This window comes from Chroicocephalus ridibundus, chromosome 16, assembly GCF_963924245.1.
Source record: "Chroicocephalus ridibundus chromosome 16, bChrRid1.1, whole genome shotgun sequence".
Taxonomy (NCBI): Eukaryota; Metazoa; Chordata; class Aves; order Charadriiformes; family Laridae; genus Chroicocephalus; species Chroicocephalus ridibundus.
Genome location: NC_086299.1, coordinates 3,669,523 through 3,694,078, shown reverse-complemented (window position 1 = coordinate 3,694,078; position 24,556 = coordinate 3,669,523). Strand labels below are relative to the sequence as shown.

Below are 24,556 nucleotides of genomic sequence, written 5' to 3'. Positions count from 1 at the left end.
TTTGCTTTCTTTCAGCCCAAATAGCTATAAAAGTTAGCACAGTCGCCTGAAAATCAGAGGAAAGGTTGAGCAAACTACATGCACGGTGCACCATCAACCCAAGTTAGAGACAGGGCTTGTGCTTCACGTCCCAGACTGTTGGTCACACACGGTCTGCGTGCCACGTGCGTGCCAAAGCCGGCCATTCCTGGCATCTCCAGAGCCAGCGCTGGCATCGCCTCTGTCTGACTCACTGCGTGGCCTTTGGCAAGCCATCCCACCTCGCTGTCACCGAACGCCAGCACACACACGCTGCGCAGCAAAGCCATATTGCTGCCCCACTCCAACACCTCCCGTTACTGCAGGTGCCATAAGTGCTTTGCAACTGCAGAGTGCAATAGGCTGGGGAATGGAGAATTGAAACTGATGCTATAGCTGACCCTTCCACCTGCTCACCAGAATCCATTCTAGCCTCAGCCGTGTCCCGCTTCCCGCTTGCTTTGTGTGTACTGGTAGTGTGGTGGGACTGGTGGAGTGGGAGCGAAAGGAGACAGTCCTTGTCTTCCCGCAGCGCTGCTGTTTGGCGCCAGTTAAATGGACTGGGGATTCTGGGTGTGCTTGCCCTGAAAAGCTGAGGTGTCAGCAGAGTTATGAAACGCTAATAACGAAGTTTGACGCCTCTTAAGCTAGCTGCCTTTGCTATGCAGGCAGGTAACGGACTTTTTAACAGATATGGAGTGAAAATACGATCCCTGACGTGTTCTGGTTGAGCTGTTTTCAGTTGGTGGACATCTGGGCGGAGGGGCAGATGTGCAGCTCCCTCCTCTTGCAAGCGCTCGCCTGCTCCGTGAGATTAGCTGCGGTTCTGAACCCGGCAAAGCCTTGACAAAAAGCTCATCTCTTCGCGCTGTGTCCTGCTGCAAGAGATGCTGCCTACTCGTTTTAGAAATTAGTAAAGTATTACCACTTTTTTTTTTCCCACTCCTTCAAAGAGAGGGGGAAATAGGTATTTACATAAACGGCTTCCCTGCAGTATTCGAGGAACAGCGACCCATTTCAGCAACATCTTTAATATTCGTGACAACAGCTGGTTTTTAAATACTGCCTCCGCTTTTGGTAATTCCAGCGTCTGTCGGGAGGCTGAAGCTGACTAAAATCCAGACCCCTAACTGCTTCAGCGGCCCAGCTCGCCAGCGCCGAAAATAAACAAGAAGTGCTGAAAGAGCTTGAACCAACTGTAATGGCAGATGTTGACACTTTGCTTTTAGGCCGCATAATTTACCAGTTGGGCAGCTGCGGCAGCTTTTTTCAGTTTTGGACCGTTTTTTGGTTACTCGTGTGCATTTCTGACCGTGTTTTCGGGAAGGGCGGTACAAACGTGGCCTCTCGGCCGGGTTTTGGGATGTTCGCTGACCGTGGGGCCCGGCTCTCCCTGCTCGGGGCCCGGCTCTCCCTGCTCAGGCCCCGGCCGCGCCAGCCCCCGCTCCGTTCCGGGGCCCCTCTCGACCCTTCTTCGCGGCGGCCGCACACGGGGTTAAACGGCTCGTCCGGCCCCGCTCCTCCTTCCTGCTTCCCGTCGCCCCGTTCTTTCGCTTTCACCTTAGCGGCGGGGGCCCCGGCCCCGGCCCGGCCGGCCATGAACCTGGTGAGTGCGGGCCCGGGGGCAGGCCGGGCCTCCCCCGCGGCGGGAGGGGACGGGGAGCGGCCTCAACCCCGGTCCCCGCGGGGGCGGGCTGGCTCCTCGCACGGGAGACCCCCCCTGTGCGAGACGGCGGCCCCGTGGAGAGGCGAGCCTGTGGCGAGCAGGCTGTGAGGTGGAATTCCCTTCTTGTCTCGCCTAAAGATTTTTGCCATGGTGCTGGTCGCGCAGCTGGACGGTGCGGAGGGTGTGAAGTGTGGGCGGGGAGAGTACCCCGTAGGTGCCGAGTGCTGCCCCATGTGTGGTGCCGGTAGGTAACCCCGGGCTGCTCGCCCTCCCTCGGCGCGGCAGCGGGCGACGGCCGCCGCTGTGCCCCGGCAGGGCCTCGGCGGCTGTCGGCGTCAGGCCAAGGTGACCTCCTCCGGGCCGAACTTACACCCCGCTTACAGCCGCGCACGGCCCCGGCCCTTCCCTTGGAGCCTCCAGAGCGGATCGCCAGTCTCTCTGCTGTGGTAGCTGGTAATATCACAGTTGCCGAGGACTTGCGCTTCGCATCTGGTTTCTGTTTTAGGCTTGTCTCTGCCGCTGCTGTTGGGATGTTTCTGAGGTCCTTGTAGTTTATTTATAGCAGTTACAGGTGGTTTGATGCCCGTGTCAGCCCCTGGCCAGGTAAGCTTTCTTTTGAGGGGGGTTGTTTCTGGTTTTTAGGACTTCGGGTTTACAAGCATTGCACTGCCAGTTCCAGCACGACATGCATACCGTGTGTTGCGGATACATACACAGATCATCCCAATGGTTTAGAACGCTGCATGGATTGTAAACTGTGTGATAAAGGTAAGGAGGATGCTAAAGAAACAGTTTAAATGGATTTTTCGTACCTTTCGTGTGTGCCTTCTCCCCATTTTTCTTGCTCCGTTTGCTTGATGAATTGGTTAGCATACAAAGAGCAGAGAGGCTCCTGTCACGGTGCAGCCCTCAGAATGCTGTCTGCTGGGTGATGGAAGGGAAAAACTGTCACAGATCCTCAGCTGGCACCACTGGGGGTTTGATCTGCAGCCTCTCCTTTAACGTTCACAGGCTGCTTTAGATCGCAGCCTGGAGTCTGAAGAGCTGCCTGGGAGAGCTCCACCAGGAGCGGCACAGCTCCGCCAGGGCAGCTCCTTTCAAAACGTCTGCGTTGGGAATATTTTGCTTTTGCCGTGTGAGTCACTTAGGACAGACTTAAATATGACCCAGGACGCTGTGTCTGTGAGGAGCTGGGCTCTTGTCACGCGTCAAAAAAGGAGTCATCTTCACTAACCTGTTAGTTCTGGTGCTCTTCGCCAGTGCATCGAGGCAAGGCTAAATGTTCAGTTTTGCTTTTGTATGTGTTGATTGTACTCCTGTAAATACTGTGGCTGTGTGTGCAAATTTCTCTTAGGAGCCAACCTAGTGCCAGAAGTAGCATGTACCTATACGAAGAATACTGTGTGTGGCTGTCCCCCTGGGTACTTCTGCAGTTATTTTGGGACTGAAGACTGCGAACTTTGTCAGCACTACACTGTCTGCTTTCCTGACAGTATGGTAAAAGTAAAGGGTAAGCCAACATAGCATCAATAACGCCAAAGCCAAAGCTTTCTTATGGGGAATGCCTTCCGAGTTTGATTTTGAGGAGGCTGGCTGTCAGGTCATCCAGCAAAGATGAGTGAAGGATCAGAGTGAATGGGTAGGGCCAGCAGCACGTACGAGGTGTGGTGTATACTGGTCCAGCGCACTGACTGCCTGTCAGAGCAGCAGCGCACAGCTGAAGGCTTGCAGGGTCCGAATACGTCCTAGGTGCTGAGGTAACTGATGTGGCCAAGAATGCTTTTTTTTCCTGTCTGCAAAGACAGAAGTGTTTGAAGTTTTGTCTGTTGGTGGAGGGTCTCTGCAGTGATCACTTGGTCATTTACAAAGACCATGCTGAACTGAAGCTCTCCTTAGCCACAGGTGCAGGTGGAAATCGTTTGTCTTCTCCCTTATAGGTACAAAAACCACTGACAATGTGTGTGAAGCCTGTCCTCCTGGAACCTTCTCAACAGCCAACATGCCTTACAATTGTACATCACAGTCCACGTAAGCAGCTCTTGCTCTTTATGGGCACGGGATTAGTCTCTTTAACCTTTGGGTCTGCATTTTACTGCCTTTGAAGTAAGGCACTGAGTGTGGAATCCTGTTCCTGTGTCCCACCGTTCTTGGGAACAGCTTAACTTCTCTCTTTATAAACTCATTAACGTGACAGATTTAGCCTTCAGCCTCTTGTCCTAGCTTGTCACTGCATGGGAGACTCAGACAGCTCTAACGGAGCTGGATGTGGACCCATGAAGAGCAGTGCACTCCTCTGGGTACCTGGGTTTCAGCCGACGCATCCCTTAGCTATAGTAGAACAGGTGAGAGTTTGCTTCTGAGGAGAATCAGTTTGCATTTACAAGCATTAAAGAGTTAAAAAAGCCAGCTCCTTCTTGGATTACCCACCAAGTCAGAAAGCCCTTGGATGTGGAGGTGTGATCTTAAAAACAGTACAGCAGTTGCACTGCAAGGTCTGCTGACAGGTTCTAAGAACACGGTTCTTTCTTTTCTCACATCAGACGTCAGGAGGACGGGCTGGTACAAGGAGAGGGCAGGAATACCCCCTCTGCTGCAGTATTCGTTGTTCCTGTTCTTGTAGTAGCCCTGCTAGTTGCTACAGCCAGCCTTGCGTACATCTGGCAAAGGAGGAGAAGGAAAAGCCGTGTGCCACGTAAGTACGAATAGCACGTGTATAAAGGGGTGGTTTTGTGATAGTATTTTGAAGAGTGGTCTTCGTTTCGCTAGATGTGGAGCTGAAACCTTAAAAGGCAGTTAGAGGTGATCTGCAGGGAAACACCTATGTTTCGGTGTGCCACAGTTAATCTGTTGTAACGAAGCCTTAGGGGGTGTGCCTGTGCGGGCTCTCTGCCCACCCACTCCTACGTATGTGTAAAGACAAGACAACATGATTAGAAAAATGCATTAGTATAAAGTTCACCTTACTGCATTTTGACGGGACTGTTTCCTTTTCTTTGCAGCGGTGCAGGAATCTGGGGTGAGTATCTGCTTTTTTGCCCCCCTGCCCCAATATGTTGAAATCTGAAGTAGGTTTTTTGTTTAGTGTTTGTGTGTGCTATGTGTTTGATGGGCTCAGTGTGTACTGGAGCAGCTTGTGGGTACTGGGAGCATCTGTGAGTTCTAGAATCCCCAAGACTATGCAGTATAAACTCATTTTATGTGATTCTTGTTAGGAGGCTTTGGATCTAGTCCCAAGGCCATTGTTGTCTCCTGACACTGTGTAAGACTGAATATTTAAGGGGATTTAGGAGACGGACTCTTACTAAAAAATACGAGTCTGTCTTATGTGACTGAGTTTATTTCTCTCTCCATCCTACAGTATTAGGTACCCCCTAGGAGTTCCTGTTAGTGATTTGCAAGGTCTGGGATCTGTGCAGACAGTGATGTGTTTCATGGGAAGAACGCTGAATGGACGGTGTAATTTGCACTGCTGATTTCAGAGGGGACCTGCCTTCCTTGCTCTTAAGGAAGAAGCAAAAGTCTAGCTGTTAGTAGTGAAAATAGCAGGCACTTGCTAATGAAAGCTGACTCTTCATACTCTGTTTTCCTTTGACATGTTTTAAAGGGTGGACAGCAGGGTCAGGCTTTGATACTAACCACGGACAGTCGGGACCAAACAACTGTTCCTGTGCAGGAAACCGGTGATGAGCCAGAGGAAACCCGGTCTGAATAGCCATTTTTGTTTGAACTATTGTGGACAATGGAGATTGTTTAAAAAAAAAAAAAAAGACAAAAAGGAAAAGACACCTTGAAAATGAAAAGGAGGATCTGCAAAGGAGCTAAGGAAAGAGCCAAGTGGCATCTTCTGAAGCACGGAAGTTGGAAATAGCTGATTGATCAAGGCGTTGGTCGGTATCGTCAGGGGTTGCAAAGCTCGTTCCTTTTCCATTGCCGCTTTATGGAGCAGTGGCTCGTGTGGTATGCCAGGAGCTTCTTTCTTACTTACCAGCTGGGACAGTTACCACCTGGTGTGCATGCAACTATTCCAACATATGTTTGTTAGTGGAAAAAAATAGCTTTTTTTCATTTTAAAAGAACTAATACATAACACATTTTCTAAAGGCATTTTGTACAAATTTTTCCTTTTTAGAAGTAAAGATCAGCAAGTTCCAACCCCCTGCCCTGGGCAGGGACACCTCCCACCAGCCCAGGTTGCTCCAAGCCCCGTCCAACCTGGCCTTGAACCCCTCCAGGGATGGGGCAGCCACAGCTGCTCTGGGCAACCTGGGCCAGGGGCTCACCCCCCTCACAGCCAAGAATTTCTTCCCCAGATCTCATCCAAATCTCCCCTCTTTCAGTGTAAAACCGTTCCCCCTCGTCCCATGGCTCCCCTCCCTGCTCCAGAGTCCCTCCCCAGCTTTCCTGGAGCCCCTTTAGGGACTGGCAGGGGCTGGAAGGTCTCCCCGGAGCCTTCTCTTCTCCAGGCTGAACCCCCCCAGCTCTCTCAGCCTTTCATGAATGACTTACACACTATTATGGTCTTTTGCTTGTCACCTCTGGTCTAACCTGTACTCATGTGTTACAACACAAAAAAGTTAAGGTGACTGTGATGTCAAGAAATAAAATTCTTACTAATGAAAACACATTCTCTCTGTAAAAGAACTTTGCTGTTACCTGAAGTGAAATTGCCAAGTTGCTTGGCTGTTGGCATTGTCTTGAGGAAAAGCATTGTTCTTAAAGAGCATCACGGTGGACCTAGGTTTTTGAGGAAGGATTTGGTGAGGATAGTAATGCTTTATTTATGGGCTAAGCCTGAGGTGAAGAATTGTTTATAAAATGAGATGCGGAAGAAGACGGGGAGAGGCATGGAGAAACCGCGCGATGGGTGCAGGGGGAGGGCTGGGAGGAGGTGCCGGGGGGATGGACTGAGCAGGTGCTGAGATTCCCTCTGGTCGTGTTGCACAGGGCGCAGAGGGAACCGTTACTGGAACTGGAGAGGGGCTGACACGGGAGGTGTCTGTGCATTTCCATTCTGAATGACCCTAAGGAAGAGCAGAGGAGTGGGAGGGAGACGGGAGAGCAGCTTACAGGAACGGACACCGGTTGCCTGTGTTTTTCCTTCGTTCACGCGGTCCCTCTGAATCCATGTTCACCCAGGCCATGGATCTGGAGACTGCTGCGCTTTGACCAGCAAACTCGCACGCCTCTTCCCCACAGGACTATGAGGAACGGAGGAAAATGGGAAAGGGTTGTCTTTTTGCTTAGGGAAAATATGACAGACAACCTCTTCATTTTATTTTTTTTTTTAAAGTATGTCATTCTGCTCAGCAGAATTAGTTTTGTATTTTTTTTGCAGAGTAAGGTGACATTTCAGAAACTCAACTTTATGTTTTGTAAGAATGGCTACAGGTAGCTGTATAAAAGTACATCTCTGTTGTAAAATCAAGCTGCAAGCAACACAAAGGTTTCGGAGAATGCTTTAAAATTCCTTTTTAAATTTCTGCTGTGTACGTGCAGATCTGTCCATGGAGTTTAACCTTCTGTTAAACTTATAAGAACAGAAATGTTGTGACTTTCAGTGGTTTTTTAAAGGTCCTAATAAAAGGCATGTTTATGAAAACCTTTACATTGCAATAATTGGAGAAGGACAAACTCTACAATTTCTTTTGCTGCTAGCTATTTTTATATAAAAAAGGGTGCCCATGCTATTTACAATCCCAACGTTAAAGTTCCAAAAGTCTCTGAAACTAAAAGAGATAGAGCCTTTGTTGGTTCCTGTGTCTGCTGAGAGGCACAAAAAAAGAGGGAGCCCGGACTTTATTGTGTTTTTAGAATCTGCTTTTGACAGTCAAACGTGTGACAAGTCAGTGAGGCGTTTGTAACATTCGGACAGATCAGTGGCACCCAGCAAAGGCATTACTGGTTTTTTTGGTTTTGCCAGTTTTGTGGCTGGTCTGATATGACTTACACGTGTGGGGTAAACACAATTTATTTTTTTTTCTGACCTTTTTCCTCTAGATTAGTAGCTCGTTAATGTTTCACAGGGTTTGATGTTTTCCAGCATGCGGCTGACTAGAATTTGCTGATTGTTAACCGCTGCTTCTTCCTCCGCTATAATTGTGTACGAAGGGTTACTGCCAGCGTTTAGTAAAAAGCTTTCTTGAGTGGTTTCAAGATAAAACCAAACCCCCAAACGGAGAGAGTTCAGAGAACAGTGACGAGGAAACTTCAGCCTTCTCTGTGCTACCTGCAGCCGTGGGGTAAGTTCTGGCTTTTTCTGATCTTCTCAGGAGTTAATCTGACTGTTGAAGGGCTCCTCTGGCAGGGGGAGCTCCTGCTTTTGCACCTGCACCACCGACACTTTCAGTGTGGCTTTGAAGAGACTTCAGGCTTTGCAACTCCCAGCACTTCCTTAAGCTCACAGGTAGCAGGTCTCACTCAGTACCTCGCTGCCTGGCATGTACGTTTTTTTTTTTCTTCCAAAAGTGTGAATTGTGCAATTCATTACCTGGCAGTAACATTCCTGAGAGGGGGGCTGGCTTTTCAGCAGGCGCGGAGATTGTTCTCAATACGGGGGGGTGTGCAAGTTTTGAAGATTTCACTGCTCTTCGTCTCTGCACGATCCAGATCTGTTAATTCTCACCTTGGGTTAATTAGAGTTTGTAAAGCGTGTTCTAGACCTCAGCGGACAGGCGCTAGGCACGTGCGGACCTTGTACAGGTGCTGCAGGTGTGCCGAGGGGCTGTGCTGGACCGTGGGCTCTCTGCTTGTCTTACAGTCTGTGGTTTCTAAAGTATTATATTGGCATACGCTGGATCTTAAGTGTTATTTTTTACTGAGATGAACTTTTAATTAAAACAGCTGTGAAAGCAGATGAAGATCTTAAGAAGGGAGAGGAGTTAAATATTACTGTTGTTCGGTGGTGTTGTTTGGGGGTAGGATTTCTTGTAGTGTTCAGGCAGCAATTGCTCCAAAGGTGTTTCGTAAAGAAATACCTGTCCTCCAGCCCCATAATTGCTAGACGATGGGAAGCTGGAGATGCGTATCTAAACCAGCGCAGGACCCTTGCTGTTTCATCACTGCTGAGGCTGGAGAGGCAAGACGTGTAGGAAGAGGTAACGTGGGATTAGAATTCTGGGGCCAACTCCACAGAGAACATTTCGGCTTCTATTTCCTGCTGACTTGAGAAACCCAGTTTGTCCTGGTAGAGCCTGGAAAGACTCCGGAAAAGAAACTGGTAGGCAGTGGGGCCTGGGCAGGAACTCTTGGTTGCTAGGACTCCAGTTGCAGTTGGAAGAAGATGCTGTAGGTAAGCTGGGAGCTCTGCGCCGGCAGGTAAAGCGACGGGATGCAGTGTCAGACCAGCATCGGCGATCTACCCACGCGGGGAAAAAAAAAAAAAAGGCATTTTTTGGGTGCCTGCCATAGCAGCGGTGTGTTTAACGTCTACAGCAAGCATGTGTTTGATGGAGTCTGAAAAAACTTGCTCATGTTTAAATGTGTCTTTTGGTCTGTTTTAGAAGTTGGAGACGGATTTGTCGGCAGGTGGCAGCATGGGAGAAGGAAAGGCTGCGGTTCCTCTTCCTCTGGAAAACACGAAATCTGAATCTTCCTTGTTTTCCGAAGTATGTAATAAAGCTTCTCTGATGCTTAATTGCCTGTGAGTCTAAAATGGAGCAGCAAAACACCTCTGGGTACAGTATTTTCCACTAGGCTAAAGTCTTTTCTGCGCGAGCTTCTAATTTTTGTCCAGTTCCATGTTGTTTGTCCAGTTCCATGTTATTTGTCCACTACCATGGTCCTTGCTGAAGGGGCTCGTTGTGGTTGGGGTGAGGGCTGTTAGAGGGGGCTGGAGGGGTGTTAGAGGGGGCTGTTCCCCAGAGCCTCTGGCTGAGCCACATAAACATGTTATACATCATTTAGCCTGGGAGCGGCTGGAAATGGAAGAGCAGCGCGGTGTGTGTGAGTCAGTGCTGCTGCCCGCCAGCCTGCGGGGGTCTGGGCAGCGCCGGACGTGCGTGGGGAGCACCATGTCTGAAAGCTCTGCAGGCTGTGAGTGCGCGTCCCACTGCTGCTCGGAGTGCATAAACCCTGTTCCAGTACTGAAAGTTATGGATTATTGAGAATTCCTTTACAAAATATTACAGACCTTGTTTTGGGGACAAACTGTTTCGTTCTTACCTAACACCAAATACATTATTTTCTTGTGCAGGTGGAGGAAAAGACGATCTTGTACGGGGCTCTGCTCCTTTGAAAAGAACTAAAAAGTCATCGCAACTCTACAGCTGCTGAGGAAGGTGTGAAGCTTCGGGTAGGAGCAGGTATTGCTTGTAGCTGAAATCGCTGTCCTGATTTGAAGTGGGGAAACCAGTTGCAGCTTAAACTTCACCTGATTGTGGGATAAATGATAATCAGTGTCTTGGGAGCACAGCACATTGTCCCTGTAGCACCAAAACGGGCTCCCAAGGATAGAATGCTGGTAAAGCTGTGTTCTGTCACTGCCGTTGCTGTTCACAACCCGAGTACGTAGCTGCTGCCACCAGGAACATGCAACATAATGGTCAGATGCCAGAGAGCCCAGCAGCACGGCTGGCCGGTGGGATGAGTGGTTGTGCCACGCGATACTAACGGGCTGTGCTGGAAAACGTTACCTGGCAGACGGAAGGTTTTTGAAGTTCAGCCTGGTCAGGACCTGGATCCTCCTGGAAAGGCGTTACCATCCCTGCTCTGAACTTTGAATTGGCACTTGCATTAAACTGGGATGGAAGGGAAGCCTACGGATGGCACAGGTGTCAGATGGAAACTGAATGCCACGTGGTGAACTCGGTGCACAGGAACAGACCCTGCTTAACGAGCCACAGCCTTCATTTCAAAGTCCTCTGCATTTCTCCCTGTAGATGTTCACGTACTGATAGGTGACGGTCCGAGAAACTCCGCTGCTGCCCCTGTCCTCAGCTTGAATTGTTTCTCACTGATGGTAGCAGCACATCTCCTCTTCTGCGGCCCTTGTGCCGTATGATTATGGAAAAGTGACGTGGTGGTCAATAGGGAGTGCCAGTTCCTAGTTGTTTCGAGCCCAGCTCTTACTCTGTTGTTGTCTGCTGGAGGCTGGTGGCAGGAGTGCGATGGAGGGGGCTGTCCCCGGAGCGGGGAGGTGGATGCAGCAGGGGTGAAACAGAAGGACACGGGTGGGACTGTAACGGGAGGCTGCAGCTTATGCACTCGGGCTGCGCTGGCACAGGCACAGAGCGACAGATGGAAAGAGTCTTCCGCAGGTGGGAGGCGTAATAAACTTACATGAAAAAATAAAGTAACTTCCATGTGCTGTTATAAGAACTTGGAATAAAACCTCCCAGGCACGTTTTAATTATCCCTTTAGCAGTTGCATATGCCAGAACTTCTAATGGCACATCTCTGGAGCTTAATGATTCAGCGGAGTAATTAAATTGTCAGCCATGTGAACCTCCTCCACCTGACCTCTGCACGCCTGCGTGCAGTTTCCCCTGCTTGGCATATATATTCCGTTGTCACTTGCCCGAGTTCCCTCACGGCAGCAGTGGCTGCCAGGCAATCCAGTATCAGGCAGTTTCGTAGTCCCTCGCAAAGCATAAAATAATGCAATTCTCAAGGCCGGAACCGTGCTATGAATACGGTAACAAAGAACAATAACTTGTATTTTTAGAGAAGGATTATATGCAAATCTGACCTCGGACTATTTCTGAGCTCTGCAGAGTACATGCTGAGTTAATATTACTGCAATATTTGTAGTATATTTCTAGCTGTTCTAGCCCAACTAAAACAGTTACTAGCACTGCGTTACCGGTCACAACTTCGGTTGACTCTTCTTCCGTAATGTCACGTGTTTGTTCTTGTGCTTAACTCTGACCTGTCTCGCGAGCAAGGGACCTTTCCAGCATGTTGGGAACGTACCGAGCTGTAGACCCTGCTCCCCAGCCGTAATTACTTCTGTATTTCTTACAGTGCAACGAAGAGGCCTACATCTGATGATAACAAAACCCAGGAGCGTGAAGTAGTTAAGCAGAAATGGAGGCGCAAGGACAGTCTTTGTTCTGTTACTCCCTGTTTGCAGCGAACTTGCCTTTTGGCATTAACGGCCTCGTGCGATAGCTGCGCCACTGCAAATATGAGAGTGTGTTATATGGAAGAGATGCTGTGCCAGATTCTGTCCTTGAATTTGTGACAATGTTCATATTGGCAATCAATAGTTTGTATTTATTTCTATTTTTTCCCTTTAGATATTGTCTCTTGTATTTTACATTAAAAAGTTACTCCTCAAATTCTCTTATTTTTTCTAATATCGTGCTGCTAAAAGATGTAGCCTCCCCAATTTTTCTGTCCCTAAACAATTCCAGTTGTAGTTTATCCTGAGGTACCGTTAGTGGCGACTTAACAGACAAGTTGAACTACTGAACAGTGTAGTAGTTTAAATGTCGTTCTCTTCGTAATAGCCCTGGAATGAAAACACTTTCAGATGGCAGGCAAACTGCCTGACCTTGCGTGAAATCTGCGATGGTCAGGCTGAGCCGGACCTGACTGCTAGGATGAGTCCGAGCGGAAGGTGTCAAAAGGAATCGTACGTTCAGGGCAGAGCAGGACTCCCCCGAGGAGGCCGGGGAGAACTCCCTTTTCTCAGACCAATCTGCGCAAACAGGTGTCTGTTGCTGTGATCTCTCGGGGACAAATATTAAAGGCACCTCAGGCCAGGACGCTTTTCTTGGAGAGTCCGTTGCACTGTAAACGCCCGGCTGTTAAAGGCACGAGAGGACAGAGGCGAGAAAGGCACTTTGGCCAACTTCGCTTACGGGAAGTGCCACGATAAGACACGCGCTGGGCAAGGGGAGAAGTTTTTATCACCTGGGTGAGCTTTGCTGCGTGCGTGCAATCTGGCGTGGAAAATCTGAGTAAGTGAAGATGGACAAAATGCAGGTAAGGATGGTTTATTTTGCCTGCCACCACACACAAATAATTAAATAACAAAAACCCATTTATCAGAGCACTTGACTGTCTTGTAACCAATAATTTAATATTAAAAATAATTAAAATCCTTCCAATAGGAAACAGTAGTCAAACGATCTTTCCACAAACATCAGTTCTAGATGAGATGAGAAAGGTGAACCGCACTTAATGGCAGGAACAGAGCTTGGACAGCATTTCATACTAAGGAGGGCTGCGGATCATGTCAGTTTTCATACAGATAAAGAGCAATTTATTAAAAAAAAAATCCCTAGCCCGTTATACGTATAATTCAATCCAGGAGCAAGTACAAACCCAGTTTGTGCGACAGTCAGTTTTAACAAGGCGCATGGGACACGAGCGTTTGGTTAATTCAAGAGTAAAACTCTCTTAAAGTGAACAAAAACCAGAATGGAACATAATTAGGCTCGTCTTCAACATCCAGTTGCAAACACCTTAAAGCACTGTTGTTCTGCGGAACTTGGTCTCTGTCATTCTCACCATCGCTGGTGGATTGGCCTCTCCCCTCTCTCGTGATGGTGGGGCAGAAAGCCATAAAATTGGCACGAAGCCTGTTAGCACATCAGGATCTCGCCTCTCACCAAGCCGCTCCCACATCCCTGATTTAACTACGTGGTTCTGGTCCTGGATGGAGTCGAGAGCTCGTGGTTAGTCATAGTTTGAGTTGAACCTTGATTAACGTCTAAAGCACGGACTGTCGGTGTGTGTTTTACAGAGCCTGTGTTGCCTCCTAACTAGCTTTAACTCGTATCCTCTTGGCTGACCTGTAAGTCGCGTGGATGATTGACTGTGATGTTCTATGAAGTTGCTGCTGTTGTGTTTTAGTAGCGTCATTAAGTCTGACTTCAAAGGGTTTTGGTCTTCAGTATCAGCGAGAACTGGAACTTACCAGAACGGACAAGTATTAAATACAGAATTAGGTGTAGAAAATTCACTACTGTGAATTTGTGGGGGTTTGTATTCTAAACTATTCCAGCTCTGAGGTAAAGTGCCAGGAACACACAGGGCCTTGTCTGACGATCTCACAGGAAATAAACATCCCAGTACGTGTCTCAGTAGAACCTGAAGTTTTAATGCCTGAAGCCCTTCAAACTGTATGGAGGCGTGAGCAGGACACGTACACGCCAGGTTCTGTACCCCCGGGTTTCCCTTAAGACAGTTTAAGTCACTTAAAGGGGAGTTTAATCCTGGTATATCGTATTTTTTTAAAGGGCTCTCAGAGCTTGTTAGTGCACTCTTCTACTCATCTTTGTTGCTGCTGTTTTAGTGTGGGTCAGCCCTAAAGTTTTCAGGCACTTAAATATGTGAATCCAACAATTCCCACCTGAAAAACCATCCTTTCCTCCCACTTCATCTGCTTTGAATCAGAATCTTTGTTAGAATTAACGCGGTCGAGCGCAGCTCTCCTCAGGTAAGAGCCACAGCTGAAATCAACCCCAAACCAACCGGGAACTGAGGCTGCGTTCCCTTTCCCAGGTCTGTGTATAGTCATCGGAGCTGCAGCATAGAAAGAATTAGATGTGGAACAGTTTGTTTATTATTATTACCTGCACTGAAAGCCAAATTCTATGCTCTGCGTAATATTTGTTTGCAGTGGGCAACTCTCCCGGTGGGTGCTGAACAGTCTCTTCTTAGTCTTTTGAAGAGAGATTAAATAAACACAGCTCCAACTAAAGGCAGCTCCTGCTCACCCTCCCTTTCTGCGCTCAACTCCAGACTGCGAAGGGCGTAGAAGAGCGGTTAATCCCTGAGGTAGCGCTGATTCTCCAAGAAAGTTATCTTCCAAGATTACTTTTAAGGTAAAAATAAAATGTAATTGAACTATATATTCTCAGGTCCCATAAAAGCGGCGATTTATCGGCAGACTGATTTCACTTTTGCAGGTAAAATTCCTGCAAAAATCAGGAAGGTTTCACTCAGCGATTTACCAGCTCTTAAGGTCAAATGGCCAGAGTAATTCAGCGACGCATCTCTTTGGCAAAGCTGCTTCTGTTACGTGATTTTCGTTTCCTTCCCTGTTGTTTCGATAATCAAAGCTTTTGCTAGCGGTGCGCTAACGAGATCTGTGAAGCACACGAACAGTGGGATGTGGCACTTCCTAAGCTCAGCGCTAGTAGTTGCTGTCTTGCTTTCCAGTGATTTCTGTGCTAGAAAGAACAGCATTTGATGAAAGAGTATTTAAAATTCACTATTAAGTGTCGTCAGTTTAAAATATTATCATTATATCGGAATGCTCACTAAGGAAAGCCACGCAAAGCTCTCTACAGTAAAATGCTCGCTGAATTGGCTACCGTGATTTTTTTTTTTTTTATTAAAAATTAATACTTGTTACATTTTCGAGTGTAAATACTGAAAAATAGCCTATGGCAAAATGAAAAGGCACAGGATTAAAACCAGCTTAATTGTTTCCATGGATACATGTTTGCTATTTGGCAAAAAGTATTTCATACACTTTCTACAAGAATAAGCATCATTTTAAATATATCTCTGAAGGGAGGGACCCTGCAATTTTAACCATAACAACAGAATTTGCACTCCTTGAACTGTGACTTTTCTATCTAGTAATACCTCACGTGAGGGTGACGTTACGGTTGTTCTTTGGAGCAGAGGAACTCGAGTGCAGCAGAATTAGCGGCCGACGGGCATCGTAACAGAGAGCTCACTTGGCAACATCTCAAGACAAACAGCAATCTCGTACAGCAGCGGGTGAGCGAGGGGCAAGGACACAGACAGCACGGGAGTCTGAACTACCTCTAACCTGAATTTGGGAAGAATGCACCAGAAACGGAATCAGAATACTGGCAACCGGTTCAGTGAAACAAACGGCTCTGCGGAGTCTCAGAAGGCGCAGTTGTAAGACGTACTAAAATTATTGTTCCTTTCTGAAAAATAGATATATAGGTGTGTGTTGGTTCTGTTTTCTATTTAACAATTAGTCTTTGTAACCCTGATGCAGTATCTTGATAACAGTCAGGATGTCATTTGAAACAGTCGTTTCTCTTCTGGAGCACGCTGTGGCTTTCGGCACGGCCCGTCAGTCACTGAGACACCAGTGAGCTTCCCAGTGGAACTGGGAGAGCTGGAGCGCTGTAGTTTCCTTGATGCCCACTACAGGAGCTGCACCATTAGCCTTGGCTGTGACTGAATGGGAGAACACCAGGCACATCATTGGCAAGAACTGTTTGTTGCGTTACCGGAGCGTGTGTCATCCTCACCAGCGTTCTTTTTGGTTACCACACTCTGCATTTCTCCGCAGGGTGCATGGCTGTGCCGCTTTTGCAGTGGAACACCTCTGAGAAGGCTTCAAAGTTCTGCAAAGATCCCATCACCCTAAACAGAGAGAAGGAACTTATTTACACGGATGCGATGCATGGGGATTGTTGCTCTGGAAAACAGAAAGCCGTGTCCATGAAGTGATTTAGTCTCACAACTCAATTACCGTCCCAGAATACGTAATACTTTATGCAAGAACAATATAGCTAACATGACAAAGGAAATGTTAGAACAGAGCACACAGTAAGTGGGTTCTGGTCCGTTCTCTGTAGACTGGCAGATTTCCCAGGCCAAGTAAAGGAATGTACCTTCAGCAGCGTCCTACAAGCCTCGGGACAAATCCTCAAAGTTATTCTGGCTTTATCTTGTCCGTTAGAATGCAGCTGCTGGCAAGGAGCCACCCTCCTTCTGCGCTCCGTTGGTGCGATGGGTCGAACCAAGGAAGTTACCAATTAGTAAATCAGTTCGTAAAACCCACCTGTATTTCAGAGGGCTGTGAACATCTGTCTTTATTGACTGGCTCGCGTATTCTGGTCTGTAGGAACCACACCAAACCTAGACAAGGAGGATGAATGATTAGTGGGTCAGTATTAAAGGGAATATCAATTTAGGGACCTTCTCACTGTTTTTCAAAGTTTTTCCTAAGAGCCATCCCAATTTTTCACAACACAGTTGGAGTATGTTTTATAGAGGAGGCAGAAGAGATGTAATTATTTGCTAATTAGTTTTTGTTTTATTGAGTTCTTAGATCAAGATCTGATGCTTTGGGACAGATATATTAGCTCTTGATTTCACCCGTGTGTTTCCTCAACCAGATGAGCTTAAGTCCAAGAGTCTGAGGCACACCACTACGTGTGCTGGCTGCTGACAGGTATTTGACCTACTCTTCGTTTCTGGGAGTGTAAACGCAAGGGAGTTCCTCACCCAGGCTGAAGGGTGAAATTCAACTCGGCAAACTCATTATTGCTGCATTGTAACGAAGTGGTATAGAGGAAAATGTGTGGAATCTGTGGCAACATCTGTGATCTGAATACGTATTCCTGTTTCAGGGCTGCTGGCTTGGTGTTTCGCAGGCATTCCGTTTTCTCCAGCACTTGTTAAGAAACGGACGAAACCCTGGCTGTATCGAAAGCAAAAGGAGATTTCTCCTAAATGTCAGTGGCACCAATGTTTACATGAAATGGCAAGCTCTTCAGAGCTGTCCCTGTCAGCTGCTGTCTGACGTGCCTCTCCGTTGGCAGGTGCCCTGTTTCTCTGTAGCCTCACTCCAGCAGGTCTCAGCAGAGCTATCAGAAAAGTTACTGAAACCTCTTTAATCACTAAACCATCTTTTTCACATCTGTCTTGAGGTCGTTTTGATAAGCGCAGTCAACAGTGAGTCCCTGGCCAAGTGCGGCTTGGGACTGATTTTCTCTCTAACCTTTAGGATAACCTGGTTTAGACTTTCATGCAGCGTGCAGTGGCTGCATCCGAGTGTTCTTACCTGGGCAAAGTTGAGGAAGAAAAGCTGTTTGTGGGACAGATTCAGTCCAGGCAGCTTTGGCTCCTTCCCTTCCCGCTCCAGCCATTTTAAGTAGGCCTGGAAATGATGATAGGTTCAATTCAGAGAAGCAGCAGAACGGCCTCTTCAGCATGACGGGTATTTTGAATGGTCATTTGGGGTGAGAGGTTTTAGTCACAATGTAAATGAACCCCGCATGTCTTCCCTTCTGTATTTTTTTTAGTTTTTATCTTTCTAATACAAATAGTACAGGTAGTTTTATGAAAAAGCTGTTAAAAGTACTCTGTTGACTTTTCTACTAAAAAAATGAAACACAAAGATAATTTGCATTCAACTTGCTAAGTACAGTAATCTCTGAACGGAAAACTGCTATAAAAGAGGAAAAAATACCAAGCGTTATGGGAGCGGAGTTTTAGAGGGGTGGTTACTGTTGGCCAGTTGACCTTCACTGCAAGAGGCCAGGCGTGTTCCTTACGGAGCGACCTGGAGACCTATTCTGGATTTCTCCAGCAAGGTGGCAGACGCTGGTTCAGGCAAAGGGGTGCCGCTGCCCCATGGGCCGTCGGTCTGCTCTTGTGGCGCAGCGTGGCTGCCAACAGCGCGGTTCCGTGCAGCTGGCGGTGGAGATTAAATCAGTAACGCTACGGAGACTGAGTGCCCGCGGCTGCAGTTTGAAGTAAAATCATCAGCTTCCGCTGACTTTTTCTACAGGAATTTGTATCTGGAAATAAAGTGTTAAGTCTTCTCCACAGTTCTATGGTGATGATTTTTCTCTCTTCAGGTAACTGCTCATAAAATAGCAGATAATAACCTTGCTCAATGTTAAATCCATTACCTGTTATTGTTACACATTAATTGGCCAATTTTCTTTTTTTAGGTCTATTGACATAATGGAGACAAGTTAATGTGTCCTCATGCTGCTTAATTTCAAATGTTCTATTCCCTTCTCCTCTCGGGTGCCGAGATAGTCCCAAAGCACAGGAAACGTGAGAGGCAGAGCTGAGCGTGAAAATACAGCCAGCACCACGGAACAGAGGATTCCGCGTGCAGGCGCTTCATGTCATACCACGCTACTCGTCCACATTTGTAATAGCTTTTAGAACCAAGTACATATTCACCTTAACGAAGTAATTAATTTTAATGGAATCCCTCGGAGTCAGAATTGTCAGCTTAGATTTCTGAAAATTCAGGATGTTCTTCTGTAAACACCCTTAACTGTTGCCATATTCAAAACACCGGAGATAAGAAGTTTTACCACGACGTCTGTTAGGATTATTTGTAGAAAAGAACGTTCCATGCTCACACCTGAGCTCCGCATGGAAAGAGCCTCTGTGCTGAGAAGTGCTGTGCTCCTATTTATAATGGTGGTTTGTAAATCTGAAGGATTAAAGATACTGGACTCCCCTGAGTCTGGAGGCCGACTTCCCCTGGTAGGGCAGGAGAAATAAGGTGATACGCAATAGTCTTATAATAGATAAAACCACGCTGAACAACACAGTTTTTCAACCATGGCACGGAGGTCGTGCTCTGAAATACCAGGTGCGTTCCTCTTGTTTTGAAAATAACAGTGGTTGAAGCAACCTTTTCCCTTGGAAAGAGGCAGTTCTGAGATTATCAATCCCTGCTTTTTTATTCTGCTTTCCCGCTGCATGGAAAATACATAACGGCAAGGTAGAAGGGACTTCTCTGTGTTATCTTCCTAAAGCTTATAAACACATAAAGAAAGCAACAAAAGGAGCTAGGCTTTTAGAGACGGGTATTTAGTAGATATGATCTGTATCCCTCTTGGGAAAGAGATGGTATTTCCATTTATTCTTTTCATGTCCTACCAGACGTGTCACTTCTGAGATCAAAGATGAAAAGCGTGAGAGAAATAAACTTGGAAAAAACAGTTGCTCTGCTTCATAATATCACCAAACTGTGTTGCCAAGAAATTAGTGCTCTGTTGCCATGTGACGAGCTGTTTGAAGTCTCAGCTGCCATTTTCAGATTAAGGGCTTTATAAAATGGAGGGCGTTGCACCTCCGTACCTGGCTAATCCTGTGCCCGTTTATGAATGTTGCCCTTGTTTCCCTGAGACAGACGGATGCAGCATCAAGCGCTGCAGCACATCAAAGCACAGGGAGGAGAATGAGGTGTCTTCTCCCGGGTGCAAGAATGCCAGCCATCCTACAGCGTGGTTGCATCGACTGGCGCATCAGCTTCCAGATGTAATTGAGGCTTTAAGTTTTTGAATATGGTAATAACATGTTAATTGCCAATTTTTTTTATGACAGAATAGGTAACGCCATTGCTGAATCCCAGGGGCAAAGTTATCTCACAGTCTATTTGAAAGTTACCTTATAAGCCTGTCGGACTCCTCCATTATCTGCAATATTTTCTCCTAATGTGCTTATTCCACTGACCTGTGAAAGAATAATCATTCATTTACTCGCAGTCGGTAACATTAGCAAGCCTAAGAACCGCAGGCTGAAGCACAGTCATCCATCACAGCCCCACAGCCATGGCTGGAAGAGAAGGAAGCAGTGACTTGGTGCTGGGGCAAAGAAAGGGGAGTGAAAATAAAAAATTAATAGGAGAAAAGCCGTAGGTTAGAATAGAGAGAATACGTACGGATATAACCTGAACAGAATATGGGCTGCTGGGCAGAATATATGCCAGCAGGACTGGCAAAGTACAGAAGCAAACACCAACTTTCACCCCCCCTTGCAAAAAACATCTCACAGGGTCTGGCACACAGGGGCCCAGTTCACCATTAACACAATTACACACAGAGTGCTGGTTTTCCAGGCTGCACTAGAATCCCCCATTTACAAGAAACAACCCTTGTATCTTATCTCCAGAACAATTAGCCTGTAGCATGTGGGGTTTTATGCTTATCGTCTGTAGAGATTCTCCATTTACATTCATTATCTTTCCGTATTAAAAACCAGCGGTGTGGAAACGGCTGGTTTTACTTACATTTTGTCCTCCAGCGAGCTCCCATGTGTAGTTCCCATACTGATAAACCATGCAGCGGGACTGCTCCTTGAAATGCATAGCTGAGAAATTGCTCCACCAGTCAAACATATTGCCATCTTTATCAAAATTCCTACCTGTACAAAAATCCAAGAAAAAAAGGAAAGTTTTGAGTGAGGGTACGTTAAGGCAACTGTTCTTCCAGTGTAGCAACTGCTTGTTTTTAACGTTAGAGCTGCACTTCCTCCTCTTTCCTCCTCTGATTTAGATGGTCTGTGCTACAGAGATTTATCAGAAGAAGTTTTTGGCACAGTTGATTCTGCTTTGGCACACGGGAACGGACAAGATCGACTGCGATCGTTTCGTCTCTATTCTTGATTATTCCGTGATTTCCCGTTCAGCCAGCAGCCCCGACTTCACTAAGGCACTAAGGCCTAGTTTTATTTCAAACTGGATTATGCAGACTTTGTGTAACAGAACTTACCACCACTTTTGAGGTGTCTACGGTGCTTACTCTGTGTGTCCGGGTGACAGAACTGAGCTTCATACAGAATTAATTACTTTGCCGCAGCAGCAGAAAGCTGGAATTGCCGTTCCGGTGTGTGTGTTCTCAGCTCTCTGGCTACAGCACGCTTTTTAGTCACTATAGATCTAGATTTCTGAGGCTTCATTGTGTGCCTGTGTGTAATCTGCACAAACTTAATTAACACAAAAAACCCACACTGAAGAAAACCTATGTATAAGAAATTACTGGCTTATTGTATCAGAAGTGAGGTTTGGCCCAAAACTGAATTACATAGCATTCTAGAAAGATAATGAAGTCCATTTACTTCAAACATTCGTGTTTGAAAAAAAAAAAAGCCTCCCGTGATTTCATGACACTACTGACAGCTCTTCTGTCCCGAGACTTTAGTGCACAGATTTCATTTTACTTCAGGAGCAGCGTATCTGCCTGCATTGTGTTTCCGCTCTGATGATGCTGTAAAAGTGACAGCTTTCCCTGAGAATTGTCATTGACTCAATTTATTTTTAACATCTGCTTGATTCTTGCGTGACCTGCTAAGGTCATGAAACATTCGCTGCCAAATGTTAACGGAGTGTGAATAGTGCGCTCCCAGATAGCGACATCTGGCGTGTGCAGGGACACTTCAGTCACCGCGCGGTGGAACTGTAATTTCTTAGAGTGCAATGAGTGCAGCTGAAAGAACATATTTTCTCCGTTATCGTCTCACCATTGTCGTCAAACCCATGAGTAATTTCATGGCCAATAACCATCCCGATCCCTCCAAAGTTCAGGGCTTGTGGCTGGTGTTTGCTGAAGAAGGGGGGCTGCAGAATCCCGGCAGGAAAAACTGCAAAGAGGGGAAGAGAGAGGGAGAGCCGGTGAGGTACCTCTGGTTTTGCAGACTTTGCAGACAGATCGTTCGCTTGGTTTAAGGATCAGGAAGGAATTTAGAATATCCAATGATTAGAAGCAACATCATGCCTCCTCATGTGAAATTGTTTCTCTCTTGAGAAATGGAAAATGACAAGTTAATAAAGGTTTAATTTAGCACATCTGCAACTACAGTATCTCCCTGTTTGAGAACCGAGCATCATTTGCATTTCAACTTCAGCCTAATTTGGTCTCTGCTGTTTGCTGCAGGAAGGCGAGAACAAAACGTTTAGTAACTGTCTTTTGGAGACAGGTACAGTTTGTGTTTTAGAGCCATTTTATAGGGGAATTAATGGATGGTTTATTGCTTTATTTTTGTTAAAGAAAGGTTAGCAATCATACGCCGATTACCACCAGTGCTCGGCATGTACCACGTGCACAGCAGTAATTCCTACGGACACCAAGTGCCCTTGGATGCTGGTCTGGGGCGGGGGGCGGGCAGAGGAGGGCTGTCCTCCTCCCTCTGCTGGCAAAAGCGCTAGGTAGAATCCATGGGGTTTAGTCTTCGTCCCACGTACGTAAGATGAAACACATACGTGCTTCTAGAGGAACTCAGACTGCAAGCAATTCACTCTAAAGATACTTTCTAAGAAGTAAGATATTGAGATGATATAGCACATATTTCATTTAGAGAAAAGAACTTTTTTGACTACATAGAAGGTTTTATCCATACATTTTTGGGGAGAAGTATGTAAGACACACTGCAGTAAGACAGGAGGAGGAAACCGAAAGTACCGTGGAAAACTATTTTCCTCAAACTAGAGACAGGAAGAAAGAGGATTTAACTGACACCCACACTGTTGGGGGTAGCTGTGCTTGGACTTTTGGCTCACGTATTCATCTCCAAGTTGCTTAAAGCAGTTACTGCCATGTTACTCATAAGGGCAAAGTGGCAGAGGAACCAGTGTTCTTTAAGACCCGAGTTCCCTGCCTGGGAAGCTGGCTCACAGCTGATTATGATCAGCATAAAACCACGGTGGATAAATAGGGAGCCTGAGCTCAGCTCCAAGGCTGGCTCCGAGGGGAGAGGCAGCAGCGGGCTAAAGGGGCTCCTGCTTGGGCTGGGGATGGTCGCAGCTTCTTTGAACCTACAGTATGGAGGTAAGCAGGAGCGATGCAAATGGAACCTGGTTCTTGCTGCTAAGGCTAGAAGACTAAATTATGAGTACTTTGTATGTTTTACTATTTTTGTTTAGATAGGTTTGCAATTATCTAAGTTTTCTCTTGTGATGGTTGGTTGGGTTGTTTTCTGACCTTTGCCCTGTGAGCAGGGCACAGCTGCTGTCTGGCCTAAAAAAGGCACGCTTTTTCCCTCTTGTGGTATTTGGAGTACTCGCATAGTAGATCTTGGTAGTCTGGGAATTTTAATAAGCACCACTTAATAGAAATTATTTGGTTCCTCTGCTGTTTGGGGTGCTTGGAATTCAGCAAAGCCTCTACAACATCTGCAGCCTTAACCTGGGCTTCTGGGCACCTGCACCAGCTCTGGGAGTACAGGGAGCCAGGAGGGTTCACTGCCTCCTAAGGCTGAAGATCTTCCCTGCGAAGAACAGGAAAGGTCAGCCTGGCAACCCTACAAAAAGGCACAGCTCTGACGTTCTGTAGGAAGAGGGGGGTTTCTTTGGTCTGGTTTGCCTCTTACCAAGGCAGTTCCAGTACCACCTGTAGAGACAGCAAACTGGAGAGCTGCCCGTGTGTTTATCGGGAATGTGGAAACACAAAGACAAACAGCCCAGAACACGCCGTGAGCGTTCTCTGGGCTCTGAGCCGGCACTGCTGTAGTAGCAGTTACTGTCTCAGGCTTTCAAACACAAGGCTCTTCCCATCACAAACTGCGCCTGCCAAGGGCAGGGAAGCTGAATAGTGACAAAGTGACTGCTTGGAAAGAACAGCCTGTCTACCTTGCCCAGGACTTCCATCGGGGCACAAGCAGGTTTGCCTCTGGAGAGCAGACGCACACCCTTGTACAAAAAAATGAATCACTAGTTCCATGCAGCTGTTTAAAATTGTTGTAAACCTACCTATCTGGTTCCGATTGGGGGAATAGAATGCATTCACCACTGCAGCTCCAATTATCCATCTAAAAATAAATGTTGCACACAAAGTTAGTCACGGCGTTTTATTTTTTTAGACATTCTTTTTATTGAATTTTTATGGTTTAAAAAATGCAGGCTGCGTATAAGGACAGGACTGAAGCAGGGAAGAAGGGTGCCATTGGACACAGCTGGGAAGAAATACTAATACCAGGAAATAACTGGTGTCTCATTTATGGACACGTTTCACTCTGAACAATGACAAGTTACAGTAAGAAATGCTGTTGCTCTTGACTGTGGAACAGCCCCATTGGGGTGGGATGTGGTAACTGTTTACCAGCTCATCTTAACACTATCTAATCTTGAGAAGAGGTTAATAGTTTGCATTCAAAAGGAAATTAGCATTTAGAGGATATTTTGAGCAGCAGAAGGCAGTTACTCAAATTGGAAGTTTCTTGTCTCTTGAAAAATTAAAACTGAATAATTACTCAGATATATAAATGTCTGCGTCGGGAGTGAAATACTTCATAGATAATGAGTGTTAACTTTGAGAAGTGATTTTTAAGTAGGCCGCTTCTGGAAACTTTCACCAATAGCTTGGTTAACTTTTTATTCTCTGTATGTCTCTTTCTCCTCCCCTTCTCTTCTACCTCTGACAACCACTCCTAGCCAGCCTGCTCTTGCGAACCATGCAGTAC

At 46.7% G+C, this 24,556-nt stretch overlaps 2 protein-coding genes across 4 annotated transcripts in view; one reads left to right on the top strand and one right to left on the bottom strand.

Annotated features, from left to right (window-relative positions):
• The first annotated feature begins 1,366 nt into the window (after positions 1–1,366).
• On the top strand, positions 1,367–11,955 carry TNFRSF14 (TNF receptor superfamily member 14). Of its 2 annotated transcripts, XM_063353602.1 has the most exons (11): positions 1,367–1,624; positions 1,823–1,928; positions 2,327–2,452; positions 3,039–3,194; positions 3,622–3,712; positions 4,225–4,376; positions 4,684–4,700; positions 5,289–7,923; positions 9,184–9,288; positions 9,876–9,984; positions 11,645–11,955. In XM_063353602.1, exons 1-8 carry the CDS (start codon positions 1,382–1,384, stop codon positions 5,394–5,396), a joined length of 999 nt encoding a protein of 332 aa, XP_063209672.1. In that variant the 5' UTR covers positions 1,367–1,381; the 3' UTR covers positions 5,397–7,923; positions 9,184–9,288; positions 9,876–9,984; positions 11,645–11,955. The 2 variants fall into 2 exon arrangements, with proteins under 2 accessions (XP_063209672.1, XP_063209671.1); XM_063353601.1 differs by having other exon boundaries at positions 9,876–11,955.
• Positions 11,956–12,819: 864 nt separating this feature from the next.
• MMEL1 (membrane metalloendopeptidase like 1) overlaps positions 12,820–24,556 on the bottom strand; it is a 38,971-nt gene continuing 27,234 nt past the window's right edge. For both annotated transcript variants that reach the window (XM_063353600.1, XM_063353599.1), the window contains 7 exons: positions 23,847–23,905; positions 21,623–21,742; positions 20,394–20,527; positions 19,772–19,837; positions 17,415–17,510; positions 16,410–16,486; positions 12,820–15,988 (listed from right to left, as the gene is read on the bottom strand). In XM_063353600.1, the coding sequence (XP_063209670.1) occupies positions 15,889–15,988; positions 16,410–16,486; positions 17,415–17,510; positions 19,772–19,837; positions 20,394–20,527; positions 21,623–21,742; positions 23,847–23,905 (652 nt within the window). In that variant the 3' untranslated portion in view covers positions 12,820–15,888. The remainder of the gene's footprint in view (positions 15,989–16,409; positions 16,487–17,414; positions 17,511–19,771; positions 19,838–20,393; positions 20,528–21,622; positions 21,743–23,846; positions 23,906–24,556) is intronic.

What these genes read in the sequence shown, in the direction of transcription:
- TNFRSF14 (XM_063353602.1), top strand. Translation starts at nt 1,382, where the DNA reads ATGTTCGCTGACCGTGGGGCCCGGCTCTCCCTGCTCGGGGCCCGGCTC. An exon ending in CTGCCCCATGTGTGGTGCCG is followed by an intron (nt 1,929 to 2,326) that starts GTAGGTAACCCC and finishes TCTGGTTTTTAG; the next exon opens with GACTTCGGGTTTACAAGCAT. An exon ending in CAGTATGGTAAAAGTAAAGG is followed by an intron (nt 3,195 to 3,621) that starts GTAAGCCAACAT and finishes TCTCCCTTATAG; the next exon opens with GTACAAAAACCACTGACAAT.